The sequence below is a fragment of the Bos javanicus genome, chromosome 3 (genome assembly GCF_032452875.1).
Source record: "Bos javanicus breed banteng chromosome 3, ARS-OSU_banteng_1.0, whole genome shotgun sequence".
Classification (NCBI taxonomy): domain Eukaryota; kingdom Metazoa; phylum Chordata; class Mammalia; order Artiodactyla; family Bovidae; genus Bos; species Bos javanicus.
The window spans coordinates 51,425,888-51,440,736 of NC_083870.1; the positions used below are offsets into that span (position 1 = coordinate 51,425,888).

Below are 14,849 nucleotides of genomic sequence, written 5' to 3' on the forward strand. Positions count from 1 at the left end.
AAAACTGGCAACAAATGTGTGTCAGTAGATGGTTATATAAATTATGATGTAATTATAAAATAAAACCTTTAAAATATCATCAATCTATATATTTTAATGTGGAAAGATATTCATGATAAATGTTAAGTAGAAAATGCACACGAAGTTGTCCCATTTTTTATAAAACCATACATATTATAATACAATTGTATATCACACATAGTATATATCAAACATGTCATTTTCTCTAGGTTTAGACTATAACAGATGGAACCAAAGGGAATGAATATACACACATCATATATATCACATATATGCCAGGGATGAACATCAAAATATTAATAGTAATTACTGTGATGACAGTGATTTTCACTTCTTTAATTATATCATTTTGCACAGCCTAACCCTTCTGGAATAAGCATGTATTACTTAAAAAAAATTATATAAGTTTAAAACATGTTCCAAAATACAGAAAAAATAATAACCCCTCATTTCTATTCCCAGATTTAGCCTCCCAATATTTTGCTCCATTTGCTTCATTTTTCCTTTTTTTTTTTTTTGCGGTATCAAGTAAACCATGTCCTTTGTTTGACCCCTAAATTACTCTTTATGTATCTAAATACAAGTGCATTTTTGTATAAAACCATAATAAAATCATATTTAACCAGTAACAGTTCCTTAATATCATCTAATACCCAGTGCATAGTTCACTTTCTTTGATTCTCTAAAATAAATTTTTTGTATAATTGGTTTCTTCCAATCAGAAACCAGAAAAGGTCTTACTTTTATAATAAAGTGTTAACTTTCATAATGAGAAAAATAATTAACTGCTTTCATAAACAATGAAACAAAAAAAACCCCTGTCACTATTATTTTGTTTTCAGTATTCTTTGTGCTTCTCCTTCTTTTAATTATTCTACCTCTTCTTAGATTTAGTTGTCACCCGAATATTAATAACTTGGTATTTTTTAGTAAGGTTCCTTTTGGGATCTCCTGTTGCAGCTAAAACCCATAAGGGACAGAATTCCTTCAGTGACATGGCTGTGTGGTCTTAAATTTAAAAGTGGGTACTTTCATTAGCTAAAAAGTCTAGAAAACCATTTTCACCTAAACCTTTACCTATTAATTACATACTAGCATAGTTAATCTATCCCAACTTTGAGAACCTATGTAACTAAAATGAAGGATTGATACCTTTTTATCCTAAGTCAGACAGCTGGTAACTTATATTGTTATATAAATTAAATTTTAACAGAAACATATGTACAAGTATGAAGAACGGAAAAAAGGCAAAACAGATTATATATGAAGTCTTAACACATAACAAGCATTCAATAAATATTAAACACTTATTTAAAATGTAAACTTTAGAAAAGTAAGCTGTTCAAAATACTATGGCTGCTAGAAAAGGCCTTTTAATCTTTGTACTACTACAGAATTAAGGCTTCTTCATGTGCACAACACCTTAAGTAATGCGTGAAAAAACTGTTCTGTCTTTTCTGCTGAAGAGAAAAATGCAAGTTGAAAAGTTCAAGACATCCGTCACATCTCTGGAAAAAAGATTTTCAAGCTCCTTTTGAAAGAGAAACCAAGACTGCAATTTTCAAATGTCATTTATGACTGGGCTAATTACAAGAACAACAATTTCCACTACGGGAAGCTCAAAACTAAAGTGCAAAACTCAAGCTTCTGAGTGTGAAATGGTTCTCTGAATATGCATATACACTGAGTAAGTCAATAAACCATTAAACCTTTATAAAATCTTATCCACATGTGAAACTGATGACACATTTACCACAAATCAGTATTTAAATGGGTTCAGCTCTGATATTTTTTTCCCTGACTTCACTGGATTATTGAATGGAAGTGAGGTAGTTTGGTTTTCTAGTCCCATAATCTCAACTTTTGTCTTTATTATGTGTCTCTGTCTTCAGCACAAAACAATTTCAATATGCTTTGGCAGAACACCTTAAAGATGCAAGTTTCTCAGGTGAAGAAATCCATGTAAACTTTATGTATTATTTTTCAAAATTAAAAAATCAAGGATTACACCTACAACTTATAAACCCACAAATATCAAATTGATTTTTAGATATTATAAAAGTGGAATGATAATTACATACTTACACTTTATTCAATTTTTCAAGTACGATGCGTTTTCTGATCTGGTTCTGAGAACTTGAATCTATCAGTGGAAAGGTGGGATCATGCTGAATCACATTTTTAAAAGCAAAATAAAATCATAAATTTATATTCTTTGATAATAACACATTAAAACACAAAAGTTTATACCTATGATATGGAAGACTAAAAACGAGACTTCAGAAGCAGAAGATTTAAATTTGAGTATCCACTTAGTCAGCAGGCTGGTGTGAACTTCCTTGATCATCTGCCCTCTTTTGAGAGCCTTTTCTCATCTGTATAATAGGGATACTAACACATGTTGAAAATGTATAGAACAAGACTTTATAAAATGCTAAATGTCATATAAATGTAGGAGATTAAAGGACTAAAACTATCAAATACTATAAATATATTTTGGGAAACTCCAATTCTAGAAATGGCAGACAAGATAATTCAAACCACTCTTCTTGCGGAGAACTGAAAAAGAGAACAAATGTGGGAAAAAACCCACATTTGTTTGAAAGAATCAGAGAGCTAAGTAAGACGGTAAAGAATTATGGTCTGAGATTTTGGAGAAAGTAATTCCAGAGAAGGCACTGACTAATTCTAGAAGAGGCAATTTAGATACTGAGAACCTAAGCATCAAAGTTTGGGGCATGCCAAAAAGGAAGAGGTACTGTCAACCTTCCCTGAACTTGAGACCAATGAGAATGAATAGGAAACAGCCTCGCTGCTGCAGGGACTGAAGCCCAGCTTCAAATCACCTTGATCACTGACTGGATGAAAGTGATTTGGGACGGCTGCAAAGCTGCCAGAAGCAAACACAAATCTGCTCTAGACGAAGATAACATCAGCCTAGGTTTCAAGTTATCTCTGTAATTTTTTATTATATGATGTTTGCCACATAAAATAGGACAATATGACCATAATCTGAAACACAAGTTCATAAAATCAACCCTTAAGGAAATCCATGTAATGAAACTATCAGCCTTATTTAGAATAACTATGCTGAATATATTAAAAAAAATGACAAGATGAAAAATTTTAGCAGAGAATGGGAAACCGTATAAAACAAAGAAATGAAACCCCTAGTAACTGAAAAATATAGTATTTAAAAGAACTCAATGGGTAGATTTAATAACACAGTAGAAAGGACTGAAAAGAGAATATTCATTTGGAAAATATCCAGAATGAAACATAGTCACACACCTCTCCCTTTCAGGGGTAATGCAAAGTGCAGGAGAATATAAAAGACAGAAGATACAGTGAAAAAGACTAACATATCTGCAATTGGAGTACCAGGTAGAGAGGAAAACGAAAATGGGACAGAAACAATACCTGAAGAGGTAATACCTGAGAATATTCCAAAACTAATGAAAGAAATCACAGATTTAAGTATGTAACAGTCAAAATAATAAATACAAATAAAATCACATCTAGGCAAAGCAATAAAAAACTGATGGTAATCAAGGGGACAAAAAGAAAAAAACAAAATCTTAAAAGTAGCTAAAGGAAGAAGGTATTTTCAAATAAGAGAAAAAAATAGAGGCCAAAAGACAATGAATATGTATTTTTAGTGGGCTGTAAGAAAATAACTGCTAATTTAGAATTTAATGTCCAGGGAAATATCTTTCAAAAGTGAAAGTAAAATAATTTCCTGATAAATAAAACTGGGAAGATTCATCATTAGCAAACTGGCACTAATGAAATAAAAGGATATTCTTCAGGCCCACGGTGAATGTTCCCGGATGAAAGAATAGAAATGCAGAAGACATAAAGAACAGTAAAAGAGTAATTAACTGGGCAAATCCAACTCAACATTGATTATAAACAATCTTGTAGGATTTAAAAATACAGAGAGAATAAAAGTGCACAACAGTATGAGCATGTTAAGCTGAGTGGGTAAATGTAAGTTTCTAAGGTACTAACTGTCCAGGAAGCAAAGTATTAACTTATATTAAATTTTAGTAAGACACAGATTCAAGTTTTAATCTAGGGAAACCAATTAATGATTAGTAAAAGAACATATAAAAACCAGCTAACAGAGGACAAAAAAATGGAATAATGATACTGGATCCAAAGAAAGAAAGGAGAGAAAGAACACAGAACAGATGGGACATGCAGAAAGCAACAAGTGAGATGGGAGATTTAAACCTAAATATATCAATTATGACATTAAATGTAAATAGACTAAATTCTTCACACAAAGGACAGAGATTATCAGTCTAGGCTTTTTTTTAAGATAGTCCTTAAAAATACTAATGAAAGAATGCTAATGTCAAAGTAGATCTTGTAAGACCAAAATTAAATAAATAAATGTGGAGAAAAATTACTCCGTATGTTAAGAGGTTTGATTTACCAAGAAGACATGACAATCTCACATTTACACCTAAGAACATGGTCTCAAAGTATTAAAATTCAGAAAACTAAAGGGAAAAATAATCTATAATTATGGCAAGAAATCTTGACCAACCTTTCCCATCTTTCTCAGTAACTTATGGAATAAGCAAACAAACAAACAAGAAAGAAAAGAAAAATCAACAGTGCTTCTCAAACTGTAATGTGCACACATTTCCCCAGAGAGAAATAAGAACTCTGACTGATATTCCCCACCATAAACAAAAATCAATTCCAGATAAATTACAGACCTAAATGTTAAAGGAAACACAACAAAGCTTCTAGAAGATGAAATAATCCAAGCTAAGAAAAGATTTCTTAAAGAAGTCACTATGGGAACAATTAATAAACTGGGTTCAAGACACCATTAATAAAAATGAAAAGGGAAATCTCAGTGGAAGATATTTGTAATACACAAAAATGTGTTTGAATTCTGCACACAGAATTCCTACAAATCAACAAGAACTCCCTCCCCAGCACCCCATATTCAAACAGATGAATAGAAAAAAGGACAAGAACGGGTATGTCACAAAACAAACTATCCAAATGGCCAATAAGCAGAAGAAACAGTGCTCAACTCAATCATCAGAGAAATGTACTATAACCTAAAAGCAATACCATCAGAATGGTGAAAAGTAACAATATCAAGTATTGGTGAGAATGCAGAATCATGGAAACTGTCATAGATAGCAGAAAATACAAAGCAGAACCATTTTGGAAAACTGTTTGGCATTAACTAGTACAGTTGCATATATGCATACATTATGACCCAGAAATTCTAGTCCTAGATATATACCCAACAGAAATGCATACACATTAAGAGATATATATACACAAAAAAAGTTCATAACAGCATAGTTCTTAATAGTTCCCCAAACTGGAAACAGCCTACTCATTAACATTAATAAATTGTGGTATATTTATATAATGGAATACCATACAGCAATAAAACTATGAATTACAACTATATGCAACACAAACATACATACTGGTTTGTTTTTTTTTTGGCTACACTGTGTGGCTTGTGGGATCTTAGTTTCTCAACCAGGGATCGAATGCTGGCCCTTGCAGTGAAAGTGCCAAGTCCCAATCACTGGACTGCCAGGGAATTTCCAAGGGCTTCCCAGGTGGCGCTAGTGGTAGAGAAGTGAAGTGAAGTTGCTCAGTCGTGTCTGACTTTTTGCGACTCCGTGGACTGTAGCCTACTGGGTTCCTCTGTCCATGGGATTTTCCAGGCAAGAATACTGGAGTGGGTTGCCATTTCCTTCTCCAGGGGAACTTCCCGACCCAGGGATTGAACCCGGGTCTCCTGCACTGTAGGCAGACGCTTTACTGTCTGAGCCACAAGGGAAGCCTTGTGGTAGAGAACCCGCCTGCTAATGCAGGAGACATAAGAGATGCAGGCTCAATCCCTAGGTGGGGAAGATCCCTAGAGAAGGGCATGGCAAACCAATCCATTGTTCTTGCCTGGAGAATCCCATGCACAGAGGAGCCTGGTAGGTTACAGTCCATGGGGCTGCAGAGAGTCAGACATGACTAAAGTGATTTAGTACATATAGCACAATGTTGCATAAAATAAATTATATACAGAGTTAATTTATTTACATATAGTTCAAAATTGGGAAAACTATGTTATTATAATAGTCATTAACTCTGGAAAGAGGTAATGATTTGTAGGAGACATACTGGAGCTTCTGGTTTACTCAAATTTTGTAGCCTGAGTAGTGATTACACTGGTATATTCACTTATGATAATGCAATGAGCTGTACACTTACAGTCTGTGTTACAGCCTCGTGGGCTACAGTCCATGGGGTTGCAAAGAGTCGGACACAACTGAGTGACTTCACTTTCTTTCTCAGAGAAGGCAGTGGTAACCCACTCCCGTACTCTTGCCTGGAAAATCCCATGGATGGAGGAGCCTGGTAGGCTGCAGTCCATGGGGTCTCTAAGAGTTGGACATGACTGAGCGACTTCATTTTCACTTTCAGTGAAAGAGGTTTAAAAACAGAAGCAGTCAAATTTAGGGATTAATTTTTTCTTCTTAAGGCTTATAAGCATAAAAATGATACAGGCATAAAAGAATATATAACTGAATGACAGAGATCAATGTTTTTCCAAGCTTCATGTAAAATTTATGGATGCTGTCTAATAATACAAGTATACTGTTGGGGTAGGTAACATTCTATACAAATATAAGAAATTTCTAAATTTTTTACTTTATTACTTTTACCCTCGTTTTAAATCTCCAAGCTGTCGTTTAATTTATAGCCATATTTACTCAGAAATCTTTAGTAACAAACTTCTGTGCTAACAACAAGGTTATCACCTATTTGTCTTCATGTCAAATTACTTCATTTCCCAAACTACACATCAACCAAAATAGGATAATTAAAATATCCCGTTAAATCTCAGTGGCATACATCACTTTCTACATATAACTACTTACATATAACTGAGTACCAATTATATGTCAGGTACTGCGATAAACGCTTTATATTCATTACTTTTAAAACTCATAACACTTGAGCAAGGGAAGCCATTTATAATCCCATTTACAGATAAGCAATTAGACTCAAGAGACTAAGTTTTTATACAGCTGTAAATGACAGAGCAGATAATCAAATCTAGGTTTACCCACGGAAAAGGCAATGGCACCCCACTCCAGTACTCTTGCTTGGAAAATCCCATGGACGGAGGAGCCTGTTAGGCTGCAATCCATGGGGTCGCTAACAGTCGGACACAACTGAGCGACTTCATTTACACGTTTATGCATTGGAGAAGGAAATGGCAGCCCACTCCAGTGTTCTTGCCTGGAGAATCCCAGGGACGGGGGAGCCTGGTGGGCTGCCGTCTATGGGGTCACACAGAGTTGGACACGACTGAAGTGACTTAGCATAGCATAGGTTTACCCAAATGTGCTCTTTCCATTTTCTCCTATGTCCTCTATTTTCCCAATACGTCTCCTCTACTAAGTCATTTTCATTCATATTTTAAGTGAGCATGCTTTCCAAATATTAACCAAATATTTCACTATTCAATTCACAAATTTACTCCCATAAATGTCCAGAGTCCCACTGGAAATAAAACACAAAGATACACAACCTATGTAGAAATCTGAAAGCATATACACCAACAAAGAAAAAAGAAGTCTTTTCAGAGTCTAGACAGTCTATGAAAACTAGGTTTTAAAGAAAACTTTGTCCCACAATTCTAGGCTATTTCTACATTAGCGAAAAAAGGCTAAATATTCATGAAAATTTTCTAGGACAAACTTATTTTGAAAATAATAATGCTATTACTGGGCTTCCCTTGTGGCTCAGTTGGTAAAGAATCTGCCTGCAATGCAGGAGACCCTGGTTCGATTTTTGGGTTGGGAAGATCTGCTGGAAATGGGATAGGCTGCCCATGCCAGTATTCTTGGGCTTCCCTTGTGGCTCAGCTGGTAAAGAATCTGCCTGCAATGTGGGATCCCTCGGTTGGGAAGATCCCCTGGAAAAGGGAAAGGCTACCCACTCCAGTATTCTGGCCTGAAGAATTCCATGGACTGTATAGTCATGGGGTCACAAAGAGTCAGACACGACTGAGCAACTTTCACTTTCAATGTCAATACTGGAGATGGCATTTTAAACCAAATGATTAAGGGACTCTTCTTTCTTAAATTCTTTCAGTACTTTTCTTCCTGCTCCAAGATTTACTATGGTGATTGCTCACGTATTAGCAGTATGGAAAAATCAAAATCATTAAAGGACTTCCCTTGTGGTCCAGTGGCTGGGACTCCACACTTCCAATTCAGAGGGGCTGGGTTTGATCCCTTGTGAGGGACCTAGATCCCATATGCTGCAACTATGAGTTTGCATGCCGCCAACTAATAAAAAAAGATCCCCGCACACCACAACAAAGACTGAAGATTCTACATGCCGCAGCTAAGACCTGGTGCAGCCAAATAAATCAATATTAAAAAAAAAAAATTGTCATTAAGACATACCTCTTCTGAGTCTTGTGATTTGGTGGTTTCTTCATTCAAAACATATCGTCCTCTATAAAACTCCCTGATCCTTAAATTTAATGTTTCAGTTTCTTTTTTCAAGTTCTCATAACTTGGCAGTGGTTTAATGGCTGTATCTGAGGCTCTAAATGGTAAAGACTCATCCAAGCTGTTCAACTCCTGCAGGGCAGGGGAATGACTATCTGGGTCAGAGTTCGTATCATCTTCATCAAGTTCTTCTTCTTTAACCAGAGGGGTTGAGGAGGATTTTAGACATACAGATGCATAATTCTGGCCATACAAAAACCTCAAAGTTTCTTCTGTCTTCCACTCAATCAAAGTCTCTTTCAGGGCTTTAAGTAAGTTTGCCTTTGCAATTTCAGGGCACACCTGCAATGAACTGGAAGCTGACCCAGAAACTTGGTTTGATTTGGCAAATTTCCTCTTAAAATGTTCAGCACTTTTCTTACTTATGCCTACAAGAGTTACTTTTGAACTACTGTATTTAATATCAGAAATTTCTGAAGCTTCTAATTTTTTTTGCAGAGAACTATTTGAAGAAATCTGTGTATTTACATTCTGTAAAGGAAGTTCACAAGCAGTAGCTTTCTCCTGATTATCTAATCTGCAATTGCCTAACTGCTCAGTGACATCTACTACTGTTTGCTCTTTGCTTTCATGTTGAGAGTTAACTTTTTGACCAGCTTTCTTTTTCATTATGCTTTTTTCGTGCAGCTGTGGCCTTGTTGCATTTGGTCTGTTTCCTGGTAGAATGGAGGAAACAAAGTCTTGCTCATTATCACTGCTACTATCACTATGACTGCTAGAAGAACTAGATTCATAATGCTTCTCAAAATGGCCAGGACTGTCAATATCTGATGTTTTAATGGCTTTGCTGCATAACTGTATTTCTTCTCCAGAAGGACCACTGTTGAGAGAAAGAAATAAAAACTGTAACACAGAAACAAAATGTCCCAGAAAATTTGTACTTTGTAACTTTCAAGATAAAAATTTTATTCCCTAGGCAAGGCTTTATTTATAGGCTAATATTTACCTAGGCCTATATATACACACACACACATTTCAGAAGAAAGCTATAATTCTGTAATTTCTCTACATCATATCTGATATAGTTCTCTTTCCATCTTCTTCCCTTATCTTTTCTCCTTAATTATTTTAAAAGTGTTTTAAGAGTTGAGCAAAAAGAAGAAAAACAAAACAAGAAATTAAACCATATCTGCAAATAAAATCCCACAAACTAACACTCAATAATTTCATCCCACTGAATTATTTTGAATTTTGCTCACTCCAATTCTGTAATGAATCCACAGTTTTTTTTTCTTTTAAGGTTTCTGATAACTTCATTACCGGTTTCTCAAAAAAAAAAAAAAAATACTGTAGGAACTCTGTTCAGATTTTGAATATTTAAAAAAAGATGTTTAAGCATTTTCCAATTCTGGCTGATAGTTATGTAGAAAATTGCATTAAATGAAAAATATAAGAAAGTCATAGCAAAAGAAAAAGTTGGCAAATCAACATTAATCAATGAAAGATACTTGAAAGTCCAGAATTAAGACACAAGGATAATAATTAAAGACAACAGTTTTCCCTTTGACTATGTTAATTTTTAGATTAGGTTTATAAAAGATTAAAAAATATGAACGAGTAAAGGCAAAGAGAAGTGTTGTCTATACAAACGAGAAAGATGAGGGGAGGAGATCAATTACCCTTAAGCAAATGCACAAATGAGAACTTTAAAAGGTCAGGATGGGAAGGATTCTGGGTCAAGAAGTACTGCAAGAGTCGTGAAAGGGTATACAGGAAATCTCTACTTTTCACACAATTTTTCTGTAAACTGCTCTCCAAAAACTGGCTATTCCAATTTTTAAAAAGGTTTTTAAAGTGAAATAAAGTAATTCAGCAACAAAAAAGCATGCTTGGGGAAAGTATAAAAGAAGAATAAAAGCAGAGTTGAAAACAAGGTTCTGGATAGAAATGGAGAAAAAAAGATAGTAAGTTTATTCAGTATCAGGTAACATTTTTAAAGTTAGAATTTAGCCTAGACAGTCATGGTCTACTGTAACTGAAGTACAATTTCAAAAAACTTAGAACTGAATTTTCATGTACACTTTCTCTCGGAATTGTAAGGTAATTACATTTTTCTATACTATTTCAAACCCATAAATTGAAGATTTATATCAATTAAAGAGTATCTAGCTTGTGCTCAATTCCATATAACTAAGGTAGTGATTAATAACCAGGAAAATTTACTCTGGAAGATAAAAGGGTATGTTTTGAGAGAAGATCGTGGCTGGGCAAGCAATGTCACTAGGAAAGTTTAGGAAAAAATACAACTTGGAATTTCTATTAATGCTTTAAACACTCTTTCAAATAATTAAATAGCTGATACATTAAAGTTTGAAATTCTACAAAATAAGGCTATAAAAACCTTTCAACAAATGTAATTGGCACAATTTGGTTGACAAAGCAGCACAGTATTTCAGATGGAAGCTGTATTTGTGTCGTATTTCAACAGGTTCAATTAGACTTCCTTGGTAGGAACAGCTGTACAGTAAATCATACAGATCAAACACATCATCTTACCATCACAAAAGAAAAAAAGCTGTACAAGGCAAATATTTCTTTGTGTGGGCTAGAATGGGCACTTACATAATGCACCAGCACAGGAAGTCCAAGAGTTCATATCACCTGGGTTACTCTTAATGTTTCTATTAACATGAATATACAGAAGGTAAGTGATACTGATTCAACCATACCTTTGTCCATCCTGTAGCAGCTGAAAATCAGGATGTCTGTGACAAGAACACAGGAATAAAAAATTGAAAGCACCTGATATGTCAAACACTTGAAGGTGGTTCATTATAACCACTTTGGACAGAAAATATAACAAAAAGCAAACAGTTCATATAAAAATTTTTAAGAAAAAATATTAAATGACAACATATTGTAAAACTCATCCACAAGAAATCTGGATTAATCTTTTTTGTCCAAAATTTTCTCATATTTCTGGACTAAGTTCCATAAGCCCAAGAGTTTCCCTGACTAACCTGCTAAAGTAAATCTCTCCCTTCTCTAAATTTTAGTCATCATTGTCTTTACAGTTAATACACATTAATCATGTACTCTTCTATGACCTAATACAGAAATTTTATCTTAAGTGTCTTACTTTTCATATGTTTAAGTCTAGTTTCTTAACTAGACTACAAGCTTGTTGAGGGCAGAGATTATTATAATTCTCCTGTATTTTGTTTATATGGTAAGACTTTTTGCCCTAATTGATAAAGCAGTTGTAGTGCAGCATTGTTGTGAGGTATGTAGGTCAGGTGGTTTAACTCTAGGAAAGTTTTGCCTTGTAATATCAAAATCACATTTAGCTAGGCATCAAGGATATCAAAAACAGGAGGAAAAAGTTCTTACAAAGCTAAGTACAAAAGGAACAAATACAACAGCAAATGAGTTCAAGAGAACATGAAAACTTTGTAAAGTACCACAGAAGTACTCAGAAAAAGTACATCCTAAAAACTACATATTCAAAGAAGAACTAAATAAATGGATCAGTATTCTACATACTTACCAACAGATTCAGTATTGTCAAGGAGTCAGTTCTTCTCAACTTGATCTACAGATTCAATGCAACCCCAATCAAAATCCCAGCAAATTATTTTATGGATATCGACAAACTGATCCTGAAGTTTTTATGGAGAGGCAAAGACCCAGAATAGCTAACACAATACTAAAGAAGAACAAAGTTGGAGAATGACACTTTCTGATTCCAAGACTTACTATAAAGCTACAGTAATCAAGACAGGGCAGTGTGGCACTGGTGAAAGAAGAGACAAAAAAGATCAGTGGAAAAAAACAGAGAGGCCAGAAGCATCCCACATGGATACAGTCAATTGATTTTTAACAAAGGAGTAAAGGTAACACAATGGAGAAAATATAGTTGTTTCAAAAAATGATGTTCCACATGCAAAAAAATTATTCTAGACAGAGACCTTATACTCTTCACAAAAATTAACTCAAAATGGATTACAGACCTAAACGTAAGATGCAAAACTGTAAAACTCCTAGAAGATTACACAGGAGAAAACCTAGATGACTTTCTAGATACACACCAAAGGCATGATCCATGAAAAAAGAATTGATGAGTCAGACTTTATTAAGTTCTGTGAAAAATACTGTCAAGAGAATAAAAATATAAGACACAGACTAGGAGAAAACATTTGCAAAACACAAATTTAATGAAAGACTGTTATCCAAAATATCAAAGCACACTTAAAACTCAACAAGAAAACAAACTCAATTAAAACATGGGCCCAAGACCTTAACAGATACCTCACCAAAGAAGATAAACAGATGATAAATAAGTATATGAAAAGATGTTCTACACCACAGTTCATCAGGGAAATGCAAATTTAAAAAATAATGGAAAAACAAACAAAACAAAGAGACATCACTATACATCTTTAAGAATAACCAAAATTCAGACCATCAATAAGATCAAAAAGTCTGAATGTTTGTGTCCCCTCATCACCAAATTCATATGTTAAATCCTAACTCAGTGTGACAGTATTAGGAGGTGAGCCCTTTGGAAGTGATTAGGTCACAGGGGAAAATCTTTCTCCAATGGGATTAGTGTCTTTATAAGTGAGGCCAAAGAAATCCCTCTCCATCCTACCACATGAGGACAAAACCAGAAGTCTTCAACCCAGAAGAGGCCCTCACCCAATCACACTGGCACCCTGATCTCAGATTTAAAATCTCTATAGCTGTGAGAAGAAATTCTTCTTGTTTATAAGCTACCCAGTCCATGCCATTTTGTTGTATCAGCCTGAACAGACTAAGACATGCACCAAAGAGCTCCCCAAAGAAGATATACAGATGGCACACAAGCATATGAAAAGACGCCCTACCTCATGTGACATCAGAAGTGCAAATAAAATAATGAGATATTACTGAACACCTATTAGTATAGCCAAAATCCAGACAGAGCACTAACACTATCAAATACTGGTAAGGATGTGAAGAAAAAGAAACTCTCATTCATTGCTGGTGGGAATGCAAAATGGTACAGTCACTTTGGAAGACATCTTGGAGACATCTTACAGAAACTAAACATATTCTTTACCACACAATCCAGAAATCATACACGGTGGTATTTATCCAAAGGAGTTGAAAACTTATGTCTACACAAAAACCTGTATGCTATGCTTACAGTAGCTCTATTCATATGTCAAAACTTGGAAGCAACCAGGACATTCTTCAGTAGGTAAATGGATAAATTCTATAGTAAATTCAGACAATGAAATTTTATTCAGTGCTAAGAAGAAAAGAGCCATCAAATTATGAACAAACAGGGAAAAAATTAAATGTGTTAAGTGACAGAATCCAGTTTGAAAAGGCTACATACTATATAGGACTCCAACTATATGACATTCTGGAAAAGGTATAACCACTGGGACAGTAAAAAGATAAGGGGTTACAGAAGTTTGAGAGTAGGAGATGAACAGGTAGAACACAAAGGATTTTTAGGGCTATAGAACTACTCTGTATGATAGTGTAACGGTACCTTCAAGTTATTATACATCTGTCCAAACCCCAAATGGTTCAATACCAAGAGTGAGCCCTAGTGTAAACCATGGGTGTGGGTGATAATGATGTGTCAATGTAGGCTCATCTATGTATGCTCACTTTGATGGGGGATACTGATAGTAGGGGAAGTTAGGCATGTGTGTGGGCAGGGGCTTTATGGGAAAATCTCTGTGTCTTCCTCTCCATTTTGCTGTGACCCTAAAATTGCTCTAGTAAACAAAGTCAGTTAATAGAAAAAAAAAAAAAAGAGTACATACAAGGAAATAGATGTGCACTAAAGAGAAACTAAGTCACTGAACATAAACTCCATTTAAAAGGAAAAACAGGGCTGCAATGAAGGTAATAGTGCCAAGAATTTCCGTTTTAAAAAGCGAAACTAAATGGATATATGGAACTGGAAGTCATTTCAGTTATGACATTTAAAGGCTGCCAATCAAAAACATCAGAGTTGCAAGTATTTTTCTATATAATTAAACATCACAGCATCAATCATATAACTATTGCCTAGATAATCCATTCATCTTTTGTTTAGCATACAAGGCACTGCAGGGGATGGATTCATTGGCAATCCTCTCCTTAGTTATGGGAGGCACTGCTAGCTGATTAAGGCATTCTTTCCCATTACACATCTAAGAACCACCCATCAGCATACATTCCTGTTCTAGAGATTCCCCTACAGTTCAGAAATTCCCCCAAGACCAATAATAAAAAATTCAGAAGACAAAATAAGGCAATAATCAGAGAGTTCCC

The 14,849-nt window shown here is 34.7% G+C and overlaps 1 protein-coding gene across 15 annotated transcripts in view; it reads right to left on the bottom strand.

Moving 5' to 3' along the window:
- RPAP2 (RNA polymerase II associated protein 2) overlaps positions 1-14,849 on the bottom strand; it is a 127,468-nt gene that overhangs the window by 87,211 nt on the left and 25,408 nt on the right. For 13 of the 15 annotated variants that reach the window (XR_009735355.1, XM_061411212.1, XM_061411206.1 and 10 more), the window contains 3 exons: positions 11,264-11,299; positions 8,487-9,414; positions 2,107-2,189 (listed from right to left, as the gene is read on the bottom strand). Coding sequence is in view for 13 of the 15 variants with exons in the window: in XM_061411212.1 (XP_061267196.1) it covers positions 2,107-2,189; positions 8,487-9,414; positions 11,264-11,299 (1,047 nt within the window). In the remaining 2 variants the exon portion in view is untranslated. Of the gene's footprint in view, positions 1-2,106; positions 2,190-2,271; positions 2,397-8,486; positions 9,415-11,263; positions 11,300-14,849 lie in introns of those variants that run through there. The other 2 variants (XR_009735356.1, XM_061411215.1) reach the window with 2 other exon arrangements.